Source organism: Papio anubis, chromosome 13 (assembly GCF_008728515.1).
Source record: "Papio anubis isolate 15944 chromosome 13, Panubis1.0, whole genome shotgun sequence".
Lineage (NCBI taxonomy): Eukaryota > Metazoa > Chordata > Mammalia > Primates > Cercopithecidae > Papio > Papio anubis.
This window is the reverse complement of record NC_044988.1, coordinates 74,524,814-74,552,021: the sequence shown is the minus strand read 5'-3', so window position 1 is coordinate 74,552,021 and position 27,208 is coordinate 74,524,814. Positions and strand designations below refer to the sequence as shown.

Below are 27,208 nucleotides of genomic sequence, written 5' to 3'. Positions count from 1 at the left end.
CGGAGCTCGGTAGTACAAAAAGAAATTTCTAATAACTGCCCGAATGTAGAACAAATGTCTCAGGAAGCAGTAAGTTATCTGTTGCTGGAAGTGTTTAAACAAAGACTGAACAAAATCCATGTAGAGGATGTGATACAAAATTCATGGCTACCTTGGTAGACCTCTTAAGTCCCTGACAGTTGTGCAGTTCTGTAAAAGGATTCCATGTGACAATTTCCTTTGAATCAGTATCATTCTAAAATAGGACTAGAAACACTGGTACCTGAGTGCCTGAGGTGAAGAAGCTCAGGCACTCAGTACATTTGTGCTTCTTTTTCCTTTTATCCTACCTCCAGCTCCTTTCAGCTTTTGGCTTTTCATTTCAAAAGTCTTAAATATATTTACACTTTATTACAAATTACCTAAAACATTTTTGGAACCAAATGAGACAAAAAAACATAAAGAGCATAAAGAGAAAATGTATGTCTGGATGGGAGAAAACTGGAAGATAAATGAGAAGGTGGTCTGATGTAGTGGTAGGAAACAAATTGAGGAGTTGGGTGTCCCTGAATCCATTCTGGACCCTGTAGTTCAGTGGCCATGGAACATTAAACAGGTCACTGTGCCCAGTTAGGTATGAGACTCCGGGACTATGGCAAGAGCACTTGGGTTTCCTGGCAGGGTGATAGGGCAGAGATATACGACTAAGTCATGAACACATAAGAGCAACAAAAGAGCCACCATAGGTTAGTCAACAGCGACAGAAGAATACTTTTGATGTGTTCTACTTTAAAATTTCTAGAATCTGCTCTATCAAAGAACAAAACTCATTTATTAGCTTAAAAACTGGTCATTTCAACATGAAAATTAAAACATTACCCATAGTATAGGTACAATCTTTTCAATGAGACTGCCTCAGAAGTCATTGTAACTTGCATATAGGCATTTGAAGCTTTGTTATTTTCTTACTCAAAGACGGTATTTTTTTTTCACTCTGTATAATAAAATGTTGTCATGCCTACAAACACAATAACTTTATCCTAAAGTTTACTGAACTTCATCCTTACCAGTTAAGCAGAAACACACACCAAACTTCAAAAATAACATCTATGTTCCTTTAGGGCATTTTTGTATTTCTAGTTTTTAGTTTTGAAAATTAGTTTAAAATCTAGCAAGGAATTATCACTGCTTTACACCTTGTAAACTATACTAATATTTAGCTATATAAGAAACACAGGGCCAGGCACAGTGGCTCACGCCTGTAATCCCAGCACTTTGGGAGGCCAACGCGGGCGGATCACCTGAGGTCAGGAGTTCGAGACCAGCCTGACCTATATGGTGAAACCCCGTCTCAACTGAAAATAAAAAAATAAAATTAGCTGGGTATGGTGGTGGGCGCCTGTAGTCCCAGCTACTTGGGAGGCTGAGATAGGAGAATCACTTGAACCTGGGAGGCAGAGGCTGCAATGAGCCGAGATCGTGCCACTGCACTCCAGCCTGGGCGACAAAGTAAGACTCCCTCTCAAAAAAAAAAAAAAAGTGAGAGAGAGAAACAGATTCAGCTGTGCTTCTGGCACACTGACAAAGCTACACCTCTCCGTAGCATCTCCCTTAACAGACGGCACACTTACTGAAGGAAAAGTCTCATTCTTTGTTGAGCCCAGCACTTAGCAGCCTGAGCAGCACACCAGCCCATAAACATTGAACAGAACCAAAGCATGCAGCCAGTTTGGAATTCTCTTTCTATTCTACCGATATTCTTGGTTCTTTTGTTTTACTTTTCAGCATCTTCCCTTTGTCCTGAGTTTCCTTATTGCTGCACTGGGCAGAAGCAGTGCTGCTTGTCACCTTCCTGGTCACACACTGAACAAAATACTTAAGACTGGAGCTTTACCCAGCCTACTCCCAGGCAGGCACTGAGAAAATGGGCCAGAAGAGCTTTCATTACGCTCTGTAGGCCAGAAACAAGAGGTGTGCTGCGGGGAAATGGGGGAAAGGGGTGTGGCAGAATGGAAAGAATGTTCTCATTCTTATATAACAAATCTATCGTCTAGTGCTGATTACCTGTCATACTGAGGTTTTGATGAGGCCCAGAGGGTTCTAGCTTATGATGTGCCTTTTTTTGCTGATTGGCTAATATTAATGTCTTCACCAAGACTTCATTGTAACCTAGGAACACAAGCTAGCAAGGTAGGGTTCAAAAGTCCACCAGAATTAAACATTTTGAATGGTAGCTAGTTTTAATTTTCAGGTTCATTCCCATTTCTCTCCATTGGCAAGTTATATTCGTTTTAACCATAGTCTTGACAAGTATTAGCACCACAAACTAAATGTTTAGTCTCTGAATACTCCATCCCTGTTCCATATGTATTCAATAAACATTTATTGAGGATCTGTTATTTGCTTGGCCCGTCATCCCTGTCCTCAATTCCTTCTCCAATAAAAGAAGCATTCCATCTCCAGATGGCCATTTGGAGTTTAAGTGATAACTGTAACTGCCCCTCTGCTGCAGCAGACTTGAAGGAAGGAGAAAATCCTCCAGTGCAGATGACGGCTCCCCTTCTTGCTGTTGGCCCAGCTGACCCCACAGCAGTTCATATTATTAAGTTTCAAACTTGAAGGATCCCTTTGTCAATCATTTACCCTACCTGATATCCCTTGGAGATCTCAAATCACTAATCTGAGAAACAATGATTCAGGTGAAAGGGTTTTAAGTTATAATATACTTGAGTGACTTGAAATGTACCTACTTTTGCCAGTATTTTAAAGAAAAACATGAAATTTGTGATGTGCTTAAACTCAGTTTCAGAGCTGAGTGATTCTTAGCTGAGTCACCTGATCCAACAACCTTATTGTTGCTTCTGTTTCACAGAAATCACTTTTGTTGTCATTTAGAAGAATGAAATTGAGAAGCAATATTTCAAGCAGTGTTACTCAAAGTGTGCTCTGCAGGACAGCAGTTCGAGATATAATGAAAAAAAATTTAAAGGACAGAAGTCCAATAAAGGCCAGTTAAGCAAAGTTAAACTGGTTTCCTGCGAGGCAGGGCGATGACCCTAAATATATTAATATGTATGATTACTTTTCAAATGGGGTTGGGGGGCGGGGAGGGGGTGGTATGAAGTGAACAAAAAGAACCTGTCAAACTTTTCTGACCTCAGAACCCTTTTTTTGGCAGAACACCTTATAGCCCTGGTGCTTTGGAAGCACATACTTGGGAGAAATCCTAATTAAGATATTCTTATGTAAGAAACATTTGGATCTTTAAAAGGGATGGCATGTAGAGCACCATTTATCATAGAGCCTGATTTAAGTAGCAGATCCTTCCTCACCCAGAATGCTCCCAGCTCAATTTGCGTGTTGCAACCTCAAGATAAGTAAGTGTTTCCACTTGGTCTTAGTTTACTTTCTCAGATTACATTAAATTATAAACTTTTTAAAACTAGCAGCAAACTAGAATTGCTTTCAGTTTTAAAATGAAGTGCCTTATTAAATTATTATTTTCAAACTTTCATCAGCAGTGTACATTCAAAAATGTTTTTCTTGATGAAAAGTATGACTAGTTTCAAAATATGTCAAAATATATTTAAAACTTGGTATCTTTAGAATTGTCTTCCAACACTTGTGGTTTCAAAATCGTCATGAAAATACAAAACCACAAGCAAAATAGATTTGGAAAAACTTTCGAGGCTTAGTAAGCAAGGAATAAAACTCTCTTAAATATGCTGAGTTTTTAAAGTGAAGTTTATCATTTTAAAAATTCCAGCTCTTGCTCTGATGGTAGGAATCTCTGCCTTCGTAACTTGATCTTAATGTGCACACTAATCATTTGTGCTCCAGAGTCAACTTCATTGAGGCCATTTTCTTCACCCTTTCCTCTCTTACTACTCTCCAGAGCCTTGTTGGTACTCAATATTAATAACACAAGCGTCAATTACATTAACCCTTTTGGAGACCATGAATCTCCAAAGACTGACTAACCATATAAATATCCATTCCTTATTTAAAAGTGTATTTTCAGGAATTGGTGAATTATGGGGAAAGAACACAATTATATTCATAAGTAGTAAACTTGCTGCTATGATAGACTTGCTCAGACTTAGTTCTTAGAAGAAAATATGGAAGGGCCCCAGAGGAAATGCACAGTAGCCATTGGTCCTTACTCAGAGTCTGAAGTTTATAACCACCACTTTCAGACTCTGCTCTAAACTGTCATACCCTGGCCTCTATAGTTTGAGGTGCACTGATTTAAAACCAACCTACATATAGACTTTAAAGAGAGAACAAACAGGCACAGTGGCTCACACCTGTAATCCCAGCATTTTGGGAGGCCAAGGCGGGCGATCACCTGAGGTCAGCAATTTGAGACCAGCCTGGCCAACATGGTGAAACCCCATCTCTACCAAAAAAAAAAAATACATATATATATACATACACACACACACACACACACACACACACACAAATTAGCCGGGTGTGGTGGTGGGCGCCTATAATCCCAGCTACTTGGGAGGTTGAGACAGGAGAACCGCTAGAAGCCGGGAGGCGGGGGATGCAGAGAGCCGAGACCACGCCACTGCACTCCAGCCTAGGCAATAGAGCAAAACTCTGTCCCCCCCAAAAAAAAGAACAAACAGCAAACAGCACACAGAATCTCTGAATTTAAGTGACAGAAATGTGGTATCTAAGGTACATTCAATCTACCATTTAATACAGTAGTTCTCAGAACAGCAGAGGGAAATACAGCAGAAGTGCACAGGCTTGGAACTACTCCCGATTTTACACTACGTGGGCGATCTTAGGCAAGGTAGCTAAGCCTTTCTGAGTTTGTTTCCTCATCTGTAAAATGAGGCTAACTGGGACCCACCTGAGAGTTGTGAGAATAAAATGAGAACTGTATGTAAAGCACTTAGTCCAGAGGCTACCACACAGTAAATCCCCAGCAATGATTGGTGTTCTCTATGTTCTATATGCTCATGACTTAAAGCATTTTCTGAAATCCAGTTCTGGGTCTTCAATTGCCTATGGAAATACTACCTGGAGGTATTAATATCAGTACCACCTCAAGTCAGTCCATACAAAACTGAATTCATCTTCCCCTCTCCACATACTATATAATACCCTTCTTCCACAATGTGGCATTCGAAACATCTGTGCTAGTTCCTTCTTCATTCCACATATCCAGATTAAGTCAGGAAGGTCTATTTATTTCGACTCCACAATGTCTGTTCTCTGTTTCCTGTTTACACTGGTATGAGTTACTGAACAGCTTCCTGGGTGGCCTCTGCCTTCCATTTCTCCCATTCAGGTGCAGATATGCTGTCAAATTCATCTTCCTTAAACCACTCTGAAAATCCCTCCATGGCTGCCCATTTTCCTCCCCTTCAAATATGAATGCCTTCCCCACATGTAACATCTCTTCACTCCACTCTGGTCAGGTCTCCTTTCCATGCTGACAAGTTATTGTCTGCCTTCTTGCCTTTGATCAAGCCATTCCTTTCCACTGGAATGCCCTCTTCTCTCCCTGCTTTCTACTAAAATCTGTCTGCCCTTCACTGTTTCTAAACCCCACTCTTCCAGACCAGATCTTTTGTTGGAGAATCATTTTTAGGTAGCCCACTCCCAACTATTCCTTCCTCTCTTGGTTTCCCCATCCCCTGAACTCCTCACCACCCAATTTAGCCTCTCATAATTTGTTTCTCTTTGCATTCATTTTCCAGACACAGTTTACAATCTGGGGGCCAGGCGTGGTAGCTCATGCCTGTAATCCCAGAACTTTGGAGGCCAAGATGGGCGGATCCCTTGAGCCCAGGAAGTTGAGACCAGCCTGGGCAACATAGGAAGACCTCATCTCTACAAAAAAATACAGACTGGGCACAGTGGCTCACATCTGTAATCTCAACACTTTGGGAGGCCAAGGCAGGCAGATCATCTGAGGTCAGGAGTTCGAGACCAGCCTGACTAACATGGTGAAACCCCATCTCTACTAAAAATACAAAATTAGCCAGGCGTGGTGGCACATGCCTGTAATCGCAGCTATTCGGGAGGCTGAGGCAGGAGAATCGCTTGAACCCGGGAGGCGGAGGTTGCAGTGAGCTGAGATCATGCCATTGTACTCCAGCCTGGGCAACAAGAGCAAAACTCGGTCTCAAAAAAAAAAAAAAAAAAAAGTCCAGGCGCGGTGGCTCACACCTGTAATCCCAGCACTTTGGGAGGCCAAGGCAGGTGGATTACCTGAGGTCAGGAGTTTGAAAGCAGCCTGGCCAGCATGGGTGAAACCCCGTCTCTACTAAAAACACAAAAATCAGCCTGGTATGGTGGCAGATGCCTGTAATCCCAGCTACTCGGGAGGCTGAGGCAGGAGAATGCTTGAACCCAGGAGGTGGAGGTTAAAGTGAGCCGAGATAGTGCCACTGCACTTCAGCCTGGGTGACAGAGCAAGACTCCCTCTCAAAAAATAAAATAAAATAAAATAAAATAAAATAAAATAAAATAAAATAAAGTAAAATAAAAATAATACAAAAATTAGCTGGGCATGGTAGTACATGACTGTAGTCCCAGCTACTTGAGAAGCTGAGCCAGGAGGATCGCTTGAGCCCAGGAGATTGATGCTGCAGTGAGCTGAGATCTCACCACTGCACTCTAGCCTGGGTGACACAGACAGACCCTGTCTAAAAAAAAATAAAAATAAAAATAAAAAGTTTCCAGGTATTTTTGTAATCTTAAGAATGAAAGCCATATGCTTACATAATGAAACCAAAAGGAGAGTGGGTCTTTGGTAAACAAGGAGTGTCATATCAGCCCTGAAACCACTACTTCTGGACTTACTTTGGATAAGAAATACAGTTTTATCTGGTTTATCTAGTTTCTTTCAGTTTTCTGTCCTATGCAGCTGGATCCAACTCTTAAATGATACTCTGTCTCAAAATAAAATTATCTCAAGAATATAAACCAGGCTGGGTGTGGTGGCTCATGCCTGTAATTCCAGCACTTTGAGAGGCTGAGGTGGGCAGATTACTTGAGCTCGGGCATTTGAGACGAGCCTGGGCAACATGGCAAAACCCCATCTCTACAAAAAATACAAAAATTAGCAGGCATGGTGGTACCTGCCTGTAGTCCCAGTTACTCGGGAAGCTGAGGTGGGAGGATTGCTTGAGTCTGGGAGGTGGAGGTTGCAGTGAGCCAAGATCCATCACTGCACTCCAGCCAGGGTGACAGAGCGAGACCTTGTCTCAAAAATAAAATTTTTGGAAGTCAGGGTACCTTTCCAAACCTCAAACACAAAAACATTTTTAAGGGAAGGATTAATGGTTATTAGAACATCAGGGATATTTAGTTTATATTAATATTGTAATTTCTGAGACACATTCATGAGTTGTGCAGTTTGCTAAAAGCTTCTGAGGCAAGTTTTATTATTGTTTATATTTTACAGCTGGTGAAACTCAGGCACCAAAGGTTAAAGAATGTGGCCCAGGCCGGGCACGGTGGCTCACGCCTGTAATCCCAGCACTTTGGGAGGCCGAGGCGGGCAGATCACGAGGTCAGGAGATCGAGACCATCCTGGCTAACACGGTGAAACCCCGTCTCTACTAAAAATACAAAAAATAAGCCGGGCGTGGTGGCAGGCACCTGTGCTCCCAGCTACTCGGGAGGCTGAGGCAGGAGAATGGCGTGAACCCAGGAGGCGGAGCTGGTAGTGAGCCGAGATCGTGCCACTGCACTCCAGCCTGGGCTACAGAGTGAGACTCTGTCTCAAAAAAGAAGAAAGAAAAAAAAGAATGTGGCCCCAAATAACTCACCTAGTGACAAGGTGGGATTCACATCAATATAGTCTGGCTATAGAGACCACCCTCCTCCCAGTACACAATGGTGTTCAATCCTCCGGATTCTAATAGCTGTTTAGAGAAGAAATAGCGAAAGGACTTCTGAGGAAGGCAAAAGGCCACTCAATGACTAAGGGAGGATCATTTAGTTGGCAATGAGGAAGTATAACAGACTAAATTCAAATGGATTTTAATAAGAAAAAGGAAGAAGCCGGGTGCAGTGGTTCATGCCTGTAATCCCAGCACTTTGGGAGGCTGAGGCGGGCGGATCACGAGGTCAGGAGATTGAGAACATCCTCGCTAACATGGTGAAACCCCGTCTCTACTAAAAAATACAAAAAATTAGCCAGGCATGGTGGTGGGCTCCTGTAGTCCCAGCTACTTGGGAGGCTGAGGCAGGAGAATGGCATGAACACGGGAGGCAGGGCTTGCAGTGAGCCAAGATCACGCCACTGTACTCCAGCCTGGGCGACAGAGCAAGACTCCGTCTAAAAAAAATTAAATAAAAATAAATAAATACATAAATAAATTAATTTTAAAAAGAAAAAGAAAGTTTCACAGCAAACATATGATGTTTTAAACTTTTTGCCATTATAAATAACGCTACAATAAAAAGATTCTTACATATAGCATTACTCAACTTTTGAATTACCAAAGGGTGTCAATTGTTTTAAGGCTTTTAATCTCAAGAGGATCATTCCAATTTATTCCAGCAAATCAATAAAGTATATTTGAGTCAAAACCACTTGGGCAATTAATATTATTTTGTTAACTATTACCAAAGTTACAGATGTGAAAGGATGCCTCTTTGCTTTAATTTGGTTATTAACAAAATTGAACATATTTACACATTAGTTTATTTCCTTCTATAAATTATGTATTGCAAGGATGCCTTTTATATACTGTGAGAACTCTTTATATCAGAGATACTCTAAATAATGATGTGACTTTTCAGTTTAGTTATTAAAAAAAAAAATCCTGAAAGTAAGCAAGTTAAAAAAAAAAAGAAAACAGAGGCACTCTCTTTTTCCCTCTTTAGTATATTCCACTCAGTATTATAGCTCCTTAAGTGTATTAGCTGGAGGTGGAAAGAAAAATAAGGAAAATAAAAACTATCAGTTTTTTTATATCCAATTTTGAAACAGAGATAAACACAGACAGAAGTGAGACTTCAAAAGAGGCAGAAAAGGAGATTGTGAGCCAGAGAGAGAAGAGGTCATACCCCCAAGGTGCTCTTGAGGGACCATGGCTTGCAAGAATACTAACTCACTACTTAACCATTAATCCAACCTCAAAATGCTCTTCTTCATCTGAAGCTGTCCTTAGCTCAGAATGGGAAAGATGCAGTGGGGGTGGGCCAAAAAGAAAGACAGGGGTTTCAGCAATGGCTTGAGCAGCATCACTAGGACAATAAGAAGATAACTGTGTGACTTTGAACTACGAACTGTGAAGTTCATAATGGAGCTATAAGTAAAATGTTAGGAAACACTACAGAAGTCTGATTTAAAGACAAAAGAAGATGGCAAAACCATAGCAGATAGTATCGGCTACCTATTCAGCCACCATGCCCGCTCCTGCATCCCTGCCGCCACCTTGCTGGCAAAGTCCTCCTTTAGTTCTGGTGTTGCTCTGCCCCTCACTTGATTCAGAGGGAAGTCCTGGTTAGTCTAAACCAATTGCAGAGTCCTTTGCCTTCCTCTCGTTACAGCTTGTTTAGGGATGAGTGTGCAGCCCTCTCTAATTCCCATGAAAGGAAAACCACTGGAGATTGTCAGCTCAGCAAAAGATGGTAAGAAGAGCCATAGCCATCTTGGGATCTTGAGGGGAGCTAATTAAGAAAAAGCTACCTTCCGTAAAATGACAAAAAAGAAACAAGGAGAGTACTTATGGCCTTGCTGACATCATCAAGCCACTGAACTACCCAACCTAGAAGCTACCTTACCCCTTGACTTACAGGAGATAATCAATTTTCCTTAATGTTTTAGCTATTTGGATTTAAGAGTTTTTTAAAATTATTATTATTGGCTTGCTTGTTTGTTTAAGAGAGGGTCTCAGCCGGGCACAGTGGCTCACGCCTGTAATCCCAACACTTTGGGAGGCCGAGGCGGGCGGATTCACAAGGTCAGGAGTTCAAGACCAGCCTGGACAACATAGAAACCTTGTCTCTACTAAAAATACATAAAGTTAGCCAGGCATGGTGGTGGGCACCTGTAGTTCCAGCTACTTGGAGGCTGAAGCAGGAGAATTGCTCAAACCTGGGAAGCAGAGGATGCAGCGAGTCGAGATTGCACCACTGCACTCCAGCCCGGGCAACATAGTGAGACTCCATCTCAAAAAAAAGACAGGGTCCCGCTCTGCCACCCAGGCCGGAGTACAGGCACGATCATCGCTCTCTGCAGCCTCAACCTCCCAGACTCAAGAGATCTTCCTCCCACATCAGCCTCCCAAGTAGCCGAGACCAAAGGCACACAACACCATACCCGGCTAATTTTTTTTTTCTATTTTTTGTAGAGATGGGTCTCACTATATTGCCCAGGCTGGTCTAGAACTCCTGGCTTCAAGTAATCCTCTTGCTTCAGTCTCCCAAAGTGTTGGGATTATATGTGTGAGCCACCAAACCTGGCCTTTTTTATTTCTTATAGCTGTAACATCGTAAGTAGTTCATAATGAAGAATTTTCTGAGAACATAATCATCATTATATTATCACAAATCTACAAACAAACAAACAAACAAACAAACTTTAATACCTTCCTGCTACTTAAATATCTTGAAGTAGTCATCTGTTTTCAATTTTTCCATCTTCTTGCTGTTTTTTTTTTACTTTACGTATTATAAACATATCCAGAAGTCAAACACTTACATTTAATAATTTTCAGCATTTCTGGCAACCTTAAAAATTGGAATAAAAGTTGCTTTTAAGGGTTTCCCTACTAAATAAAAGTCTAAATATCTGGTTGTGGGATATTGTAGAGAGCAACTAAAAGGAATAATAATATATTCACAAAAAAATAAATTTCAGTGGTTTATCAACCAAATGTTTGTTAAATGAATCCTATTATGCAACATTATCATATTATGCAATAACAAAGGAGTCCCCCCGGGGGAAAAAACTGGCATCCCTCTATTGAGTCTAATAAAACATACTGAAAAATGTAAATCTGTTTTTTAAATTGCCAAAAAAAATACTAAATTTTATACAATGCATAAATTCAAAATTGGAACATTATGCTATACTATATTCCAAATAAATGAGAAAACAAAAAGTACCAAAAAGGAGGAAATATTACTGTGTCAAAAACTTTAACTGTCTTCACAGAGTGAATTCCCACAGCAGAGATAACAATGTCTAACTCTTTAACGACTTAAATTTTTCACCAGCTCTAACACGTTTTCTTTACAATGCTTGCCATAAAGTCTCACCTATTTGTGCCTGCTATAAAAACATCAGCACTGTAAACCTGACTGGTCCATTACTTGAGTGCACTAGCCCTTTCCCATCCACCTTGACCCAGTAACTTACACCTTTATAAGTATACTTGCTTCATAAATGACATGTATACCTTCAACAGACAAGCTGCTTAAGAGAGCTGCTGAAAATTCTGTTAAGAATCTTCTAAAGAAGAATCTTTTTTACAATTTTATAATTAATTTTAAAACCCCAGCATTCTAAGGTAAAAGTTCAATCACCTCTATCCATGGAGGGAAAGAAAATATTTGTTAATTCATTCAAATATTTCATGAGTGCCTACCATGTATTGGTACCAGCTAAGCACCAAGATGGCAATAAACAAAGCAAACATGGGCCCTCTCTTCATCAACTCAGCCTAGAGCAAGGGTCAGCAAACATTTTCTGTAAAGGGCCACAGAGTAAATATTTACACTTGCAGGCCATAAGGCCTCTGTCACAACTACTCAACTCTGCCATTGTCATATGAAAGCAGCTACAGACAAGTAAATGAATTAGTATGACTGTGTCCCAATAAACCCTTACGAAGAAATTAAAATGTCATAATTTATGAAACTAATTTATCCTGAAATCATATGCTTTTGATTTGTTTCAACCACTTAAAAATGTAAACACCATTCTTAGCTTGCAAGTCACACAAAAACAGGTAGCAGGTCAGATTTGGCCCATGGGCTGCAGTCTGTCACCTCCTAGTCTAGACATTAATATTAACTGTAAAATTATGTGTTTACTGCTTTAAGTGCTCACAGGAAAAACACATAAGGCTATGAGAGTTTAATGAGGAGACACGGCCTAGTTTGAAGGGATCAGAAAAGGCTTTTCCAAGGAATTGACTTTCAGGCTGAAACTTAAAGCAACCAGCCAAAAGCCAGGGAGCAAAGCAAAGAGCCTTCTAGACAAGTGAACCACATATGGAAAAGCCCTCTAAGAGGAAGGAATATAACCAACTGAAGAATCTGTGAGGCTGCAGTGCAATGAGCAAAGAAAAGCACAGCACAAGGTGACCCTATAGAGAGATGGAGAACAGCCACACACAGGGTCTTATTGTCCAGGGTCAGGGGTTCTGGTCTTTGTCCTAAGAGCAATGGGAAACCATTAAAGTGTTTTAAATAGGAGAGGAAGACAATCAGCTTGGGATTTTTCAAAGATCACCAAGACTGCAATACGAAGAAAAATTAGAAGGGAGCATGAATAGTTACGGAGAGATCTGGGCTGGAGATGACAGAGGTTTGAACTAGAGTGCTGGCAGTGACGTTGAGAAGGTCAAAGAGGCAAGATGTGGTGACTAGATATAAAAGAGTGAGAGGCAGTTTCCCTACAGGACTCAAGTCTCCAGTTTCCATAACCAGGACATTGGCATCATTCAGTGAACCACAGATAAAGTACTGAAAAAGCCAGGGGTGAGGGGTACAATTTTGAGGACAGATTTAAACATGCTGAGTTTGAGTTGCCTGTACAATATTCCAGTGTAGATGCTAATTAATCAGTTGGATATAAGGATCAGCGACGAGGACAGTAATTTAGTTTGGGAACTGTTAACATACAGACTGTAACTGAAGCCATACGAGGGATAAAATTACCTAGAGAAAGGGTAAGGAACAGTGCCTCTCAAACTTGGTGACACATGAGGGCTACCAGGGGAACTTTTAAAAGTTTTGATGCTGGCTACTCTGGGTGCACTACTATGGGTTAGCCCTGTTCTGCAAGAAGCAGTTATAAAAAAGAAAAAAAAAATTGTGATGCCTAGCCAGCAGTCTTGGACCAATACATAAGAATCTCTGGGAATAGGACCCAGGCATCACTTCCATAGTATTTGTAAACTTCTCCAAGTGATTCCAATGTACAGCCAAGGATGAAAGGAAAAGAAAACCTAAGACATTAAGAATTAATAGTACTATACTACAGAAAGGACAAGAGATTAAGAGACTAAGGTTTCTAATCCCAGTTACCTCATAATGTATCTCTCTGACCTCAGTCTACTTCATATTCCTACATTCTAGTTTAGATCAACAGAAAAGTGATAGTAGGTTTATCTCGTATATCCCCTATAGTCCCAAAAATCTGAGGCAAAATGACCAAATTGAAATATTTCATTCTTTCTTTGCAGTTTGAGCAGGGGAAAGGGGAGCACAGAAAAACAACTATTAACCAATTACTGGTAGTAGAATATATATTTATGAATAATTTTCCCAGGCCAATAACATTTTTAAATGACTGTACTGTTAACACATCAAATAGTATTTGATAGTATAGTATTTGCTAAGCCTGGAAGCATTCTAGGTAGACTAGCTTTGCTGTACCATGCTACTCTCCAGATAGCAACTACAGGAAGTTCCAAATGGCGGCGTGAAATTTAACTTGGAAATTCTTTACTTCAAAATTTTATTAAGTAAACCTTTTCTAAAGATAAAAAAGTAGGCTGGGTGCAGTGGCTCACACCTATAATCCTAGCACTTTGGGAGGCCAAGGCAGGAGGATCGTTTGAGCCCGGGAGGTTGAGACCAGCCTAGGCAACACAGTGGGATCCTGTCTCTACAAAAAATTTTAAACATTAAAAAAAATAGCCAGGCATGATCTCGTACCTATAGTCTCAGCTACTCAGGAGGCTGAGGTGGGAGGATCACTTGAGCCCAGGAGATCAAAGCTGCAGTGAGCTATGATCATGTCATTGCACTCTAGCCTGGGTGACAGAGCAAGACCCTGTTTCAAAAAAAAAAAAAAAAATTAGTAAACTGCAATTTAAGATTTGGGAATTGGCCTGGCGTGGCGGCTCATGCCTGTAATCCCAGCACTTTGGGAGGCTGAGACGGGTGGATCATCTGAGGTTAGGAGTTTGAGATCAGCCTAGGCAACACGGTGAAAACTTATCTCTACTAAAAATTAAAAAAAAAAAAAATCAGCTGGGCGTGGTGGCAAGCGCCTGTAATCCCAGCTACTTGGGAGGCTGAGACAGTAGAATCACTTGAACCCAGGAGGCAGAAATTGCAGTGAGCCGAGATTATGCCACCACACTCCAGCCTGGGCAACAAGAGTCAAACATTGGCTCAAAAAAAAAAAAAAAAAATTACCATTTCTACATTATTTTCCAATTTTGACATTAACTTTGATTTACATATTTTGAGGAGTAGATCCTCTACGCTAACAGCACAATATTCAGAAGAGGAAAGAAAAAAAGGCTTCATGCCATGACTTCTGTTCCCGTTAGATCAAGTTTACTTTGCAGGTCATAATTTAATTGAGCAACTTTAGTCTCTGTTGGTAATTCCCACTACACTCTTCAAATTCAATTTTTACCATCTGACTTCAAACTCCACAAAGCTGATATAGATGATGGTATTATTAAAATTCTGTTAAAGCACAGTTAGCATATGCAAATGTTAACCAGCATTTGTAAACCACTTCTGATTGTTTTTTATTACTCCCAAAACAGAATATGAGAGCTACAAAAAGACAGTTAAATATACAGCCTTCAATTTGAAGACCACAGAATGAGACAGTGGACAAAAGTCTCCTAAAGCTAGACAGACAAGGGGCAGTTTGTTCAACCTGAAAGATTCTCCTCCATCCCTCTCACAATTTCTAAGGTTAGAACTGAAGGACACAGAACTTCACAGAACTTGCAAAATCTCCTGGCCTCCAAAGCACTGCTGTGAGAAATATGATGTAGCCATTAAGGACAAAGACTTATGGCAATTTGCTAAGTAATATTTCAAAAGATTCATTCAAACTGGTTTGTCAATGGGAAAGAGCATTTTAATAAATCTGAAGATTTACAAGTGAACTTTGAAGTTTAACATTACAAGGATAGAAATTATGTCAGGTTATACCAGAACAAACGAATTATAGGGAGATGGGGGTAAATTTTAAGAGCCTTAGGGAGGATTAGTACTGTAAAAAGAAACTCAAGACTATCTTACTTTTAAGTTCCCCTCAAAAGACTTTTAGGCAAAGACTATCATGTGTTGGTCAGTATTGAGCAATTACCAATATTAGTAAACACCTTGTAATGGTCATTAATTTTTTAAAAATAATTTTAAAAGTTCTTTAAGAGCCCTCACTCACTTTTAAGATCCTAGATGTACATAGCTGATACAGCACAAATTATTTTGCCAATAATCTGCTCCTCTAGCAATGAAATACTAGTATAGAATGTGACACTTTTCTTTGATCTAAATCCTAAAACGGTATAATTATTTTGATGGGAAATTATGATACCCAGATACTGCCAAGAAAATGAAAATAATACCAGGACAGACTACAAGAGATCAAACTTTGGAAGACCACAAACTCTTTTATGAGAATCTACAACATAGTAAGAGACTGTAAGGGAAAATAAATTGTATTTCAAAAGTGAATCCCTGCTACAAAAAGAAAATGCACTTTATTCACATTGATAAAAACCTGCCAGAGCTTTAAAGTTGCTGAAGATACTGCTGAGAAAAGCTAAACTGAACTGCAGATTACCTCAAAGCACATTGTTTTCATGTGTTGTGTAGGTTATCATTAGAGTTTGCAGACAAGCTCTTTTAAGATGTTATAGTCACTGCTCCATCTAAAACATACACATTAAGCAGGTCATCAGGAGCAAAGGAAAACCTTGAACAATTTTGCAAGCTGATGGTACCACTGAAAGAACAGAGATGTAGAAAAGGCAGGTAAGTTTTAACTTACACAGTCCAGGTTTGAGTTTAGAAGAGGACGGCTTGGCAGAATTAATCAACCAGCCTATAGAATTCAATGGGTCAGGGCTAGAGTCACATTCGATGCCACTTGCCAGTCAGAGGTTCAAATATATGTCTATATATTCCCTCCAGGGACTACTGCTGAGCAACTATTAAGTACAAACTACAGTGAGGCACTGCAGTGGATACACAAATAAGGAAAACAAAAACAGTTCTTGTGCTCCAGAAGCTTACAATCCAGTAGAAGCGATGAAACAAACATATTCTGAGTGAAAATACATTTGAGACCCCTGGTAGGGTGCGATGGCTCATGCCCGTAATACTAGCACTTTGGGAGGCCGAGGCGGGTAGATCACCCGAGGTCAGGAGTTCGAGACCAGTCTGACCAACATGGCAAAATCCTGTCTCTACTAAAAATATAAAATTAGCCAGGTGAGGTGGTAGTACATGCCTATAATCCCAGCTACTTGGGAGGCTGAGGCAGGAAAATCGCTTGAACCTGGGAGGCAGAGGTTGCAGTGAGCCAAGATCGCACCACTGCACTCCAGCAACCTGGGCAACAAGAGCAAAATCCCATCTAAAAAAAAAAAAAGGAAGAAGAAGAAAATACATTTGAGACCCCTAAGAGAGGCAGGAGAAAATGTGGAGTTGCAACCCTATTTTGCTTAAAAACACATATAGGAACAACAGTATTCTAAAACTGGTGATGCTCCTGAAAGGAGAGTTAAAATACCAGCAGATTAGTAACATTTCACAAATGAAGAAGGATGCCAAAAATCTCAAATAAGAAAAAAAAAAAAAAGATCAGTTCTTTGGCACAAAACCTGCTCCTCAATGCTCCACTGAACACTACAAGTCCTTAAAGCTGAACTTAAAAATGTGACAGCTGTTGATTGGTTACAGGAATCCACAGGAAAAAAAATGCACCCCTTGGGTGCATGACATGCATCTTATCTGTAGAACATGGCATGTTCTACAGTGAGAGGAGGTAAAAGAAAAGAAAATGTATATGATAGCATTCTGAAAAGTATGACGCTGAGCTAGACAAATGCAAGACCCACTACCTGTTTTAAAGCAGAGTTCTGGTGCAGCACCCATCCCTCCCAAATTTAATTGTTCACGCACTGAACAAGCCAACCATAAACTATCAATACTTTTCTGTCTTAAAGGCATTTCACCACCAAAAGAGAATGTAAATTGACTCAATTCTGAAAAGAAAGGCAATCTGAAAAACACCTTTTTGGTGAAAATTATATTTAAATATTAAAGAGCACCCAACTAGACCCCACAAAATCCTAACCAGCTGAAAGTTATGTGCAATTCTACGCCTTTATATGTTAATATGAAAACTCTGATATACCAAGCCTCTCCTTCCTAACACCTCTACATATAGTTTTTTCTTTGCTATTATAACTGAATAGGAATGTTTAACTACACTAATAAGCCTGACTATAATGCTAGTAGAAAAAAAAAAGAAAACCAAACAGATAAGCAAACACTCAAAAAAAACAAAGGACTGGAGGAATAGGATGATAGGATGGATACCTAATAAAACATAAATGTCCCCATTCATCTGCAATTCTAGTCATTTTCTCTCTAACAGATCTCAGATTTTCAGAACAAGTATGCAGGTTATTTAAAACTGAGTTATATATAGTCATTTAGCAGCAGTAAAAACACTTCTGGCATTATCACAGATGCTAGATCTCTGGAGGAATTTTTTCCCCCCAAACTAGCATTTTTCTTCACCAACAACCATCCTTTATTTCTAAAAACAAGAACCCTTTCCTGCCCCCTAAAACAAACAAATCACAGACCACAGTTAAATTCTACGCTAATGAAACTGTGAGATTACATCCCAGGCGTTGTCAGAGCCTATTTTTCATACACCACCACAAGACAGTTTGATGCAGTATTCCTGATTGCTTTTTATAGTATTTGTAAATACACTCACTAATCCACTAAATTAGGTAATTTACAAACAGGTCCTCTCAGTTATTAGTGGCCAGTAGTCAAGTTCTATTACATTTGATCCTCATACAGTTGTCTAAACATATCCACCCAGGTTAAGGGCTCGGATCCGAGAGAAGGAGGTTGGCGAAATTAGGATGGGGGCAGGGTAGAAGCTGGGAGAAATCTCTGCATCTCAGCCCTCAGCGACAACATTCAGCCAGTGCCCACAGAAAAACTAAATTCGGAACCTCTTCCTCCTGTAACACTGGCAACAAAGAGGGAGTTTCCGTAACGCTCCCGTCACCCACCAGGTGCCCAATCTCCTTCCCAGCCCAGAATCCGCGCTCCCGCAGGGGCCTCCGAGTGCTGGGAGGCCGCGGGGCCCGGGTCACGGCACCAAGGGGGGATGGGGTGCAAGCGAGCAAGCGAGGTCTGCGGAGCGGGCCGTGGAAGGGCTCCGGGACCCGCTAAAACATCTGAACCCAGCCGGGGGGCAGCAGGCAAGAGAAAAGGGACAGAATATCTAATGAAGCAGAAACCGGAATTCGGTGGAAGAGGTGAAGAGCCCTTGCTGGGGGTACACCTGCGAGGAGCACAGAAAACAGGCGACGGATGGCGGGGAGACTCCACGGAGGTGGAAGAGAGGAGCCAGGCCCGGAAGAACAGGGAAGGGGATGCCACCTGGGGCAGAGGAGGCGCCAGTGCAGCCTCTACCTGCCGGCTGGCGGGACGGGCCGCTCAGGTGTGACTGGGAGGAGGGGGCCGAGTGGGGAAGGGGCCGGGAAGAGCTGAGGGCGCACCAGGGGACGAGCAGAGGCGCCTGCGAGTCGGCAGCCGCGGAGCAGCGCGCGGGCATCGGCGGGACCGGGGAGCCAGCGCGCGGGCATCGGCGGGACCCGGGAGAGGGAAAGGCGGCGTGGGGGTCTTTGGACTGCACGGTGCGCTCAAAGGAGGCTGGGGACAGCGAGAGGTATCGGACGGCGGGCGCCCGCCGAGCGACGCGGCGCACGGGAGGCATCCGGGCGGGCGGCCGGGAGGCGGGAGCCCCTCACCTGCGCGGCGGAGGAGGCGGAGCTGCAGCAGCCCATGGCGGGGCCGAAGGAGCCCGGAGGCGGCGCCGGGCGCGCAGCTACGCCCCGGAGCCCCTCGGCATGCGAGCCGGCGGGCGCCCGGGGAGGGCGCGGCCTGGCCCCGCACGGCTAGGCGGCGGCAGTGGCTGCAGCGGCGGCTGGTACTCAAGAGGCGGCGCGGCTAGGGGCAGACACCGGCCACATCCCCCGGCGGCGGCGGCTGCGCGGCTCCTGCTCTGCTCCTGCTGCAGCAGCTGCTCCCCAGCGGAAAGGGGCGGGCGGCGGCGGCGGCGGCGCCTCCCTCTGTTCCCCGCCTCCCGCCTCCCGCGCCCAGTCCCTCTCCCGCTCCCTCTCCCGGGCCGCCGCCTCCTCAGCGCCGCGCGCGTCTCCCATCAGACTCCCCGCCCCCAGTGCAGCGCCGAGCGGGCGGCAGGGCGGCGGCAGCCAGAACGAGGCCGGGCCCTTCCGCGCGTGTCAGAGACTGCGCGGCGCCGGGCTTATTTAGCGGTGGCACCGAGGCAGCTCTCTGCCTCGAGGCTAGAGGGCAAAGCGGGCTGAGGCAGACGAAGACCGGGCCAACTCGCTGCCGAAAAGGGGCGTGATTGCTTCCGGACCCGGGACGCAAGCGGGACTGCTCCCTCTCCCTACTGGGCGCACAACTCAGGATCCTGATGGCTTCTTACCGCTCTGTCGGCTCTTCTTCAGAGGAAAGCGTACATAAGAAACCTTTCCTGGAGAAAGAGTAGGTGATAAGAAGACTGGAAGAAAGAAGTATCTGTTGCTACTGTCCCCATTTTGCTGATGTGGAAACTAAGCCTTGAAAGGGACCAAGAACCTAATGAAATGTCCCCAAGGTTGAAATGGTAATAAATAGCCAGAAATGAGGAAAAGGCAAAAAGTTACCCAGGCTTGCAAGTCAAAGCCATACTGGATCTAAGCTAAACTTTCCTATACAGGATAGTCTACAAAAAACAAAAAGGGGACATTAATTTATTCATATTAAAAATACTTACCGATGACACACTAAGTTCCAGTAATTGGTACTGGCAATAAAGAGACGAACAAAAGAGACTTACCAAGTTACTGTTGCTAAATCAGTAAGCCTAAGGGAAGCAGCAACAAGTTAGAGTAGACGTGGTCACTACCTTCAAGAAATTTACAGTTCCAAAAGAATCGTTAGGAAATACAGTGTGAGGTGAAAACAGTTAAAAAGTGAAAGAAATAAAACTAAAGGTAATGACTAATGTTAAAAAACACATCTATCAGGCACTGTTACAGCCTTCATATCTCATTTCATCTTGTCACAGAATGTCTCAAAAGACAGACACAGAAAAAAAAAAAAAAGAAAAACTTTATTTGCAAAGACGCAAGGGAGTGAGACTTCCAAAAGCACTGATTCACCAAATATGAGACATCACGTTTTAAAGATTACTTCAAGTGTAGAGGGAAGAAAAGAACACAGAATTAAATTGACTTTACATGCATTGAAAGGGAATCTAAGCCAAGGAAAATTGGAATGGGAGCCTGTAAGGGGACAGCTACAGAGAGGGCCAGAGAAAAATTCTTAATTGGTGTTTTCCTATGCCATTTCCTGAGTTCGTGACTGTGGACGAGTTACCTCTCCAAATCTCATTGTCCTCTTCTGTGATACGCTGGTAGCAAGGATGACCGCAAAGGCTTGTGGTCAAGATTAAATAACGTAAGGAAGTGCTGCTAGGTCAGCAAGTACTCAACTGCTTAAGATCTTGAATTCTTCTGCATTCTTTCTAGTTTCCTTTCAATTCGATCAGAGGGTCCACCATACCACGGAGCTAGAGAATCCTACATGTGTTTCTGATAACCATTAGACCGACAAATACAAGCGAAGACATAAAACTCTAATGGTTCTAGTCCCAATTCTGGTTGTAAACTCCAGAGTTAGATTGTAAACCCCCTGAGAACAAGGAAAAGTATTTTCTCCTTTGTGTCTCCCTCAGCTCTCTCAAATGTTTGTTGAATTATTCAGTGTGGCCAGGAATAAAAAACATTCCCTTGAGATTTTCCCTCAAAGCCAGAAAAGTCCATCCTGTTTTTAACTCAGGGAGGAGACTGAAAGTAAAATTACAGTCCTAAACAAGAAGCCATCTGTCTTCCTTCTTTATAGTCAAGGAAAGGGGAGTTGTTTCTCTTAGCAGAGTCAATATGGGAGCATTTCTCAGATTAGAAAAATCTTTTTGGCTAGTGCTGTTGTTCCGTGTAGTAGCTACTGCTTATTCTGTAATTGGAACTGTAGAAGGAGATAAATGCGTAACAGACTGTGGCAGTGCTTCATAAAATGTATTTTACTTTTGGCCGGGCGCGGTGGCTCAAGCCTGTAATCCCAGCACTTTGGGAGGCCGAGGCGGGTGGATCACGAGGTCAGGAGATGGAGACGATCCTGGCTAACACGGTGAAACCCCATCTCTACTAAAAATACAAAAAACTAGCTGGGCGTGGTGGCGGGCGCCTGTAGTCTCAGCTACTTGGGAGGCTGAGGCGGGAGAATGGCGTGAACCCGGGAGGCGGAGCTTGCAGTGAGCCGAGATCACGCCACTGCACTCCAGCCCGGGAGCACAGCGAGACTCCGTGTCAAAAAAAAAAAAAAATGTATTTTACTTTTTTAGAGATCTCTTTCCTAGACATAGCTAATGGGTGAATATAATTGAAAGCAAGCACAGTCCATTGTGCTTGACTGATCTGAACTCTGGTTTTCCCTTTAAGGGTTAATAGAACTAAGAGTTCTAAGATTCTCTAAGGTGCTTTGTAAATACACCACTTATGTATGTATGCACCATATATGCATATGAATGTGATGTTTCAAAATTATACCTCGTCATTAGCATGAGGGAAACTAACAGCTCGTGCATTGGATATGCTGTACCTTCTAAGAATGAGTCTCTTTCCCATCCCCCTCATGCCCAAAAAAAGCCTCGTGAAAAGAGTGATTTAGAGAGGCAAATTACTATTCCTTTTCACTCTTATAGACAAGTACACACAACATTCAATGAAATTAAACCACAGCAAACTCAGAAATCACAAAAGGGATCTCTTTTTTTCTTAAGCCAGTGATCAGGGTACTTGTCTACCATCGTGAGATGTTACCAGGGCAAGCCCCTTCAGAAGGGCTTAGGTTGTTTTTCTTTGTCTTTTGGGAGAAAGGAGGTTTTTAAAAACTTATGTAAAAACCATCTGCGCTAACCAGGATAAAATTATAAGGTCTATCAATCTTGGTGCTGCAGGGTAAAATCGGATCACCAGCTGAGCCAGCCAGAAATGCTTCCCAATGGTCTGGTATTGCGTAATTGGCTGTGTGAATTCCGAGGGTGCCAGCTTCAGATGGAGGACTTGGTGCTGGTCACTCACTGAGGGAAAACGTTGAATTAATGGTCTTTCCAATGATTTTAATAAAGCCTGACTCGTTGTTCACATGATTTCAGGTTTTGGGGTAACAGAAATACAAATGCATCTCTACATGTATATGTCTATAACTGCTGAGAAGTCCTCTTAATTTAAAAACCGTGGCATTTGGTGCTTTGGCTGTGTTATTTACGTTTTAGCACATACTGTGCTCACAGCCACATCCCACAAGAGCATATTTGCTTCAGCAGAGCCCCAGCTTCCAGATTTGCCTCACAACCTCTTCCTCCTGAGCATTCATATATCACCCCTGGGAGATGCTCCAAAAGCAAAAACTAATTGTAACCAAAGGCTGTAACTGTTCATTCATTGCCAGAGAGGCAAGAGCAGGTCTCTGTTTGAGAAGTTAGAAATGTATCTCAGCCTCCCAGTTAAACCAGAAGTTAGAAATCCACTTTACCTTAAGAGAGCTTTCCCAAACTCAGACATGCAACAGAAAAAGACAACATTGTATTCAGCAAGACTGGCAGTTCTTAAGTCCTTAGCTCTGCAACTTTGTTTCAGCTCACACTTGTAAGTTGATGTTCCTCCAATATTTATTAATAACTCTGGCTTTTATTTGTGGTTTCACTTGGATTTTTGTTGCAAGATCAAACAATGTATGAATTCTCTTTAAAATGCTTGTTATGAACTTGTGTTTAGAGGGGTGTATCTTCCTCTTACTACTTTTCTGAATGACTTTTTTAAACATTGTAGTCATTCGATTCATTTAATAATTTCTGTATTGACTGCTTTCTATGAGCTAAGCATGTTTGATTTTGATTAAGTAGCTTGTGCTCAAGCATCAGTCCTCAGGGATCTCAGCTGTTTCCAACATAAAATTAGTGTTGGTTTTTCATTTTGGGATAGTGGGATGAGGAAGGAGAGAAAACGGAACCAGGGTTATGAGTATTAATTTGAGAAGGAGAGAAGAAATTTGTAAAGTAGGGAAATCTATTTATTTAACAGTACATATCTTGAGCCATTATAATGAACCAAATACCTACCTGGGTGCCTGGGATTCGAAGACAAATACACTCCTTGCCTTTAGATCATTCTTAAGGGGTGGAAAGATATTTAAACCAAGAACAGAGTATAGTTTAAATGCAATGAAAGGGAAAAGTCCACATGCTATATAAGCTTAAAGGAGGTCCACAAAGATTGATTTTTTTTTTAATTTAAAAAATGCTGTTCCATTTTTTCCCTGTTAACCATTTCTTACCTCCACTTAGACAAGTTCCCACTGTGTACCAAAAGCCTAGAAAACAGCTTGGTATCCAGGAATGTTACATAAATATTTATTCAATGAATGAATGAATTTTGTCAGTGAGTCCCTAGGAATTTAGATTTATAAATGTCTAGAATGTCTCAAAGGAAAGCTTATATTAAATATCAGATTACTACTTTTTAAAATACTTCTTGTTATTGTTGTTTGTTATTCTTTACTGTAAAACTTCTGGTATAAAATAGGTTTATTTTTCTGGCTGGGCACAGTGGCTCATACCTGTAATCCCAGCACTTTGGGAGGCTGAAGTAGGCAAATCACTTGAGCTCATGAGTTCGAGACCAGCCTAGGCAACATGGCGAAACCCGGTCTTTACAAAATGTACAAAAATTAGCCAAGTGTCGTGGTGTGCCTCTGTAGTCCCAGCTACTCAGGAGGCTGAGATGGGAAGATGACTTGAGCCTGGGAGGCAGATGTTGCATTGAGCCAAGATGGCACCACTGCACTCCAGCCTAGGTGATAGAGCCAAACTTTGTCAAAAATAAATAAAAATAATAACAATGACTTTTCTAATATTGGAAGTATAAAAGACTTTTCTTTGGATAACACTAGCCTAATACCATAGTAAAAGACCTATAGGATTAACTACATAAATATTTTAAAACTCCTACATGCAAAAGATACTACAAAATAAATACAAATGACAGAGATAAATAATACTTGCAAAGTCTATATAAAGGTTTACATAATACACAAGAAGCTCCTATTTAAAACCAAAAGAAAAAAGAAAAGAAAAAACCCACTCCACAGAAAAATGAGTAAAGGATGTAACAGACAAAATCCACAGTGAAAGAAATACAAGAACTAATAAAACACGAAATGTTGCTCAGCCTTACTAATAATAAAACTGTAAGTTTAAAAATTAGGAGACATCATTCCTCACCTAGCAAATTGGCAAAGATTTAAAAGCTTAATAATAACCAGTGTGAGAGAAGGTCACAGTACTCTATACATGATTAATGGTGATATAAATAGTTACCCTCTTTCTGGGGAGAAATTTAAGAATTTGTATCAAAATGTAAAAGGTGTATTCTTTTAACCCAGCAATTCTTACCCTGAGAATATCCAACAGCAATACAATCTTGTTTTTAATAAGGAAACATTGAGAAAAACCTAGATTTCCATAAACAGAAGATTGGTTAAGTAACTGCTTAAATAATGGGAAGCTCTACACAACTGTTAAAAAGTAAGAGCAATCTGTATTTAATGACATGGGCTACACATAACTAAAATATACCATCAACTAAAAACAGTAGTTTACAAAACAGGATTATGATGGAATCATGTTCATGTCAATCTTGTGTGTGTGTGATGTAAATTGCGTGTACACAAGCACGTGTGTGCATGTCTGTATAGATGAGGTTGTGAGGAATATGTACCAATCTGTAAACAGCAGTCACCTTTGGAGAGGAGGTGGGGATAAATCGTGGTGAAACAGAACAAGACAGAAGAGAGACATGTTCTGAATTATAACTTTTGAATTTTTTGTAGTTTTGACAAAAGCATGCACTTAAAAAAACTATATTTAAATATTTTAATAATATAAAACATTTTATTTTATTAAGGACAGGGAGGGGGGTTCTCCTGAATGACCTGTTAATCATGAAGAACATATACAGTGTCCAGAGTACAAGGAAAGAACAGGTCACAAATGCAATAATTAGGAAAGGCTTCATAAATTGTGTTTCAGCTGGTCCTTAACACGTACCTTTGGATAAGTGAAGATGATGGGAGAAAAAGAGAACTCTCAGGTGTAAAATGACTTAAGCAAAGATGCAGGCTTAGAAATCAATAAGATCTATTGGATGTTCCAGTTATCTATTGTTGTATCACAAACCAAATTAAAACTTGATGACTTAAAACAACAACAATCATCAAATCTCACAGTTGGGGGAACAGAGTAGGCTCAGCTAAGCGGTTCTCACTTGAGGGCTGTCATGTGGTTGCAGTTAGATAGTGGATGAGGCAGGAGTTATCTTGAAGTTTCCTCACTCCTGGAGGTTGTTACTAGCTGTTGGCTATCAGCCAGAATACCTACTTGGAGCCTTGCCACATGACCTGGGTTTCCTCAAAGCTTGGTAGCTGAGATCTAAGGGTGAGCATCTTTTTTTTTTTTTTAATTATTTTTTATTTTCATTTATTTTATTATTATTATTTTGAGACAGTCTCACTGTCACCCAAGCTGGAGTGCAATGGCATGATCTGGGCTCACTGCAACCTCCACCTCCTGGGTTCAAGCAATTCTCCTGCCTCAGCCTCCTGAGTAGCTGGAATTACAGGCACCTGCTAATTTTTGTATTTTTAGTAGAGACAGGGTTTCACCATGTTGGCCTTGAACTCTTGACCTCAGGTGATCCACCTGCCTCGGCCTCCCAAAGTTCTGGGATTACAGGTGTGAACCACCACACTCGGCCAGATGTGAGCATCTTGAGAGGACCAGGCTAACACTGCATTACCTTTTACTTATGTATTTAATAATAATATTATTATTATTTTGAGACAGAGTTTTTCTCTTGTTGCCCAAGCTGGAGTGCAATGGCATGATCTTGGCTCACTGTAACCTCCGCCCCCCAAGTTCAAGTGATTCTCATGCCTCAGCCTCCCAAGTAGCTGGGATTACATGCGCATGCCACCACGCCCAGCTAATTTTTTTGTATTTTTAGTACAGATGGGTTTTCTCCTGACCTCAGGCGATCTGTCCACCTCAGCCTCCCAAAGTGCTGGGATTACAGGTGTGAGCCACCGTGCCCAGGCTGCATTGCCTTTTATAACCTGGCCTCAGGTAGTACATAGCATCACTTTTGCTATAGTCATAGGCCCATTCAGATTCAAGGGAAGCGACCATTGGTGCTCCCCAAACCCTACCCTTGAGGAAATATCAATGTCACACTGTAAGAAGAGCATGTAGGTTGGGAGATCTTGGCCTGAGCTCTTCTGTTTATCAGTTTCAAACACTCTCTGAAGTCTTTTCTGACAGGGGCCAGTTTCTCCTATCTACATTACCCTCTGGCATTCATAGGCCTTAGAATTTGTACCTCCTACAGATAAGAGGAAACAAAGGGTTTTGAGTAAAGTCGTAATACAGTGGGCTTTTTGCTTTAAAATGATCACTATGGTAGTATCTTACAGGGAGGACTAGAGGGAGGAAAGATTAAATAATAAAAACAGTAGGCGCTAGAGCTATGCCCCTACTCATCAACTCCCCTATTCAATTCAGAAAAATGGTGCCTAAGTATGATTGACAGGAATCTTCCATATTCTTTACCAAAACAGTCTTCAGAATGCTTTCAATGGGCCTCAATTCTCGTAGAACCAGATGCTCCTGTGCCTGGCAGGAAATTACTAGGCCTTGGGAAGTAATTGAACTTTTTGAGAATACCAAGGTACCACTTCAGGGATACTAAGTGATATTTCTCCCACTGAGCAAAGGACATAGACTCCCTGGAAATTGACCACCAACTCACTCGCTTCCCAAGTGCTCCAGTGGTTTATCTCCTAGTGTGATGCTACAGAACAACATGGAGGAATGGGGAAG

At 41.7% G+C, this 27,208-nt stretch overlaps 1 protein-coding gene across 5 annotated transcripts in view; it reads right to left on the bottom strand.

The window, feature by feature from the left end:
* Positions 1-19,250, bottom strand: part of SLC44A1 (solute carrier family 44 member 1) — a 198,414-nt gene extending 179,164 nt beyond the window's left edge. For 2 of the 5 annotated variants that reach the window (XM_021927304.2, XM_031654367.1), the window contains exon 1: positions 18,957-19,242. In XM_021927304.2, the coding sequence (XP_021782996.2) occupies positions 18,957-18,992 (36 nt within the window). In that variant the 5' untranslated portion in view covers positions 18,993-19,242. The other 3 variants (XM_009188373.4, XM_009188372.4, XM_031654368.1) reach the window with 2 other exon arrangements.
* Between the last annotated feature and the right edge of the window lie 7,958 nt (positions 19,251-27,208).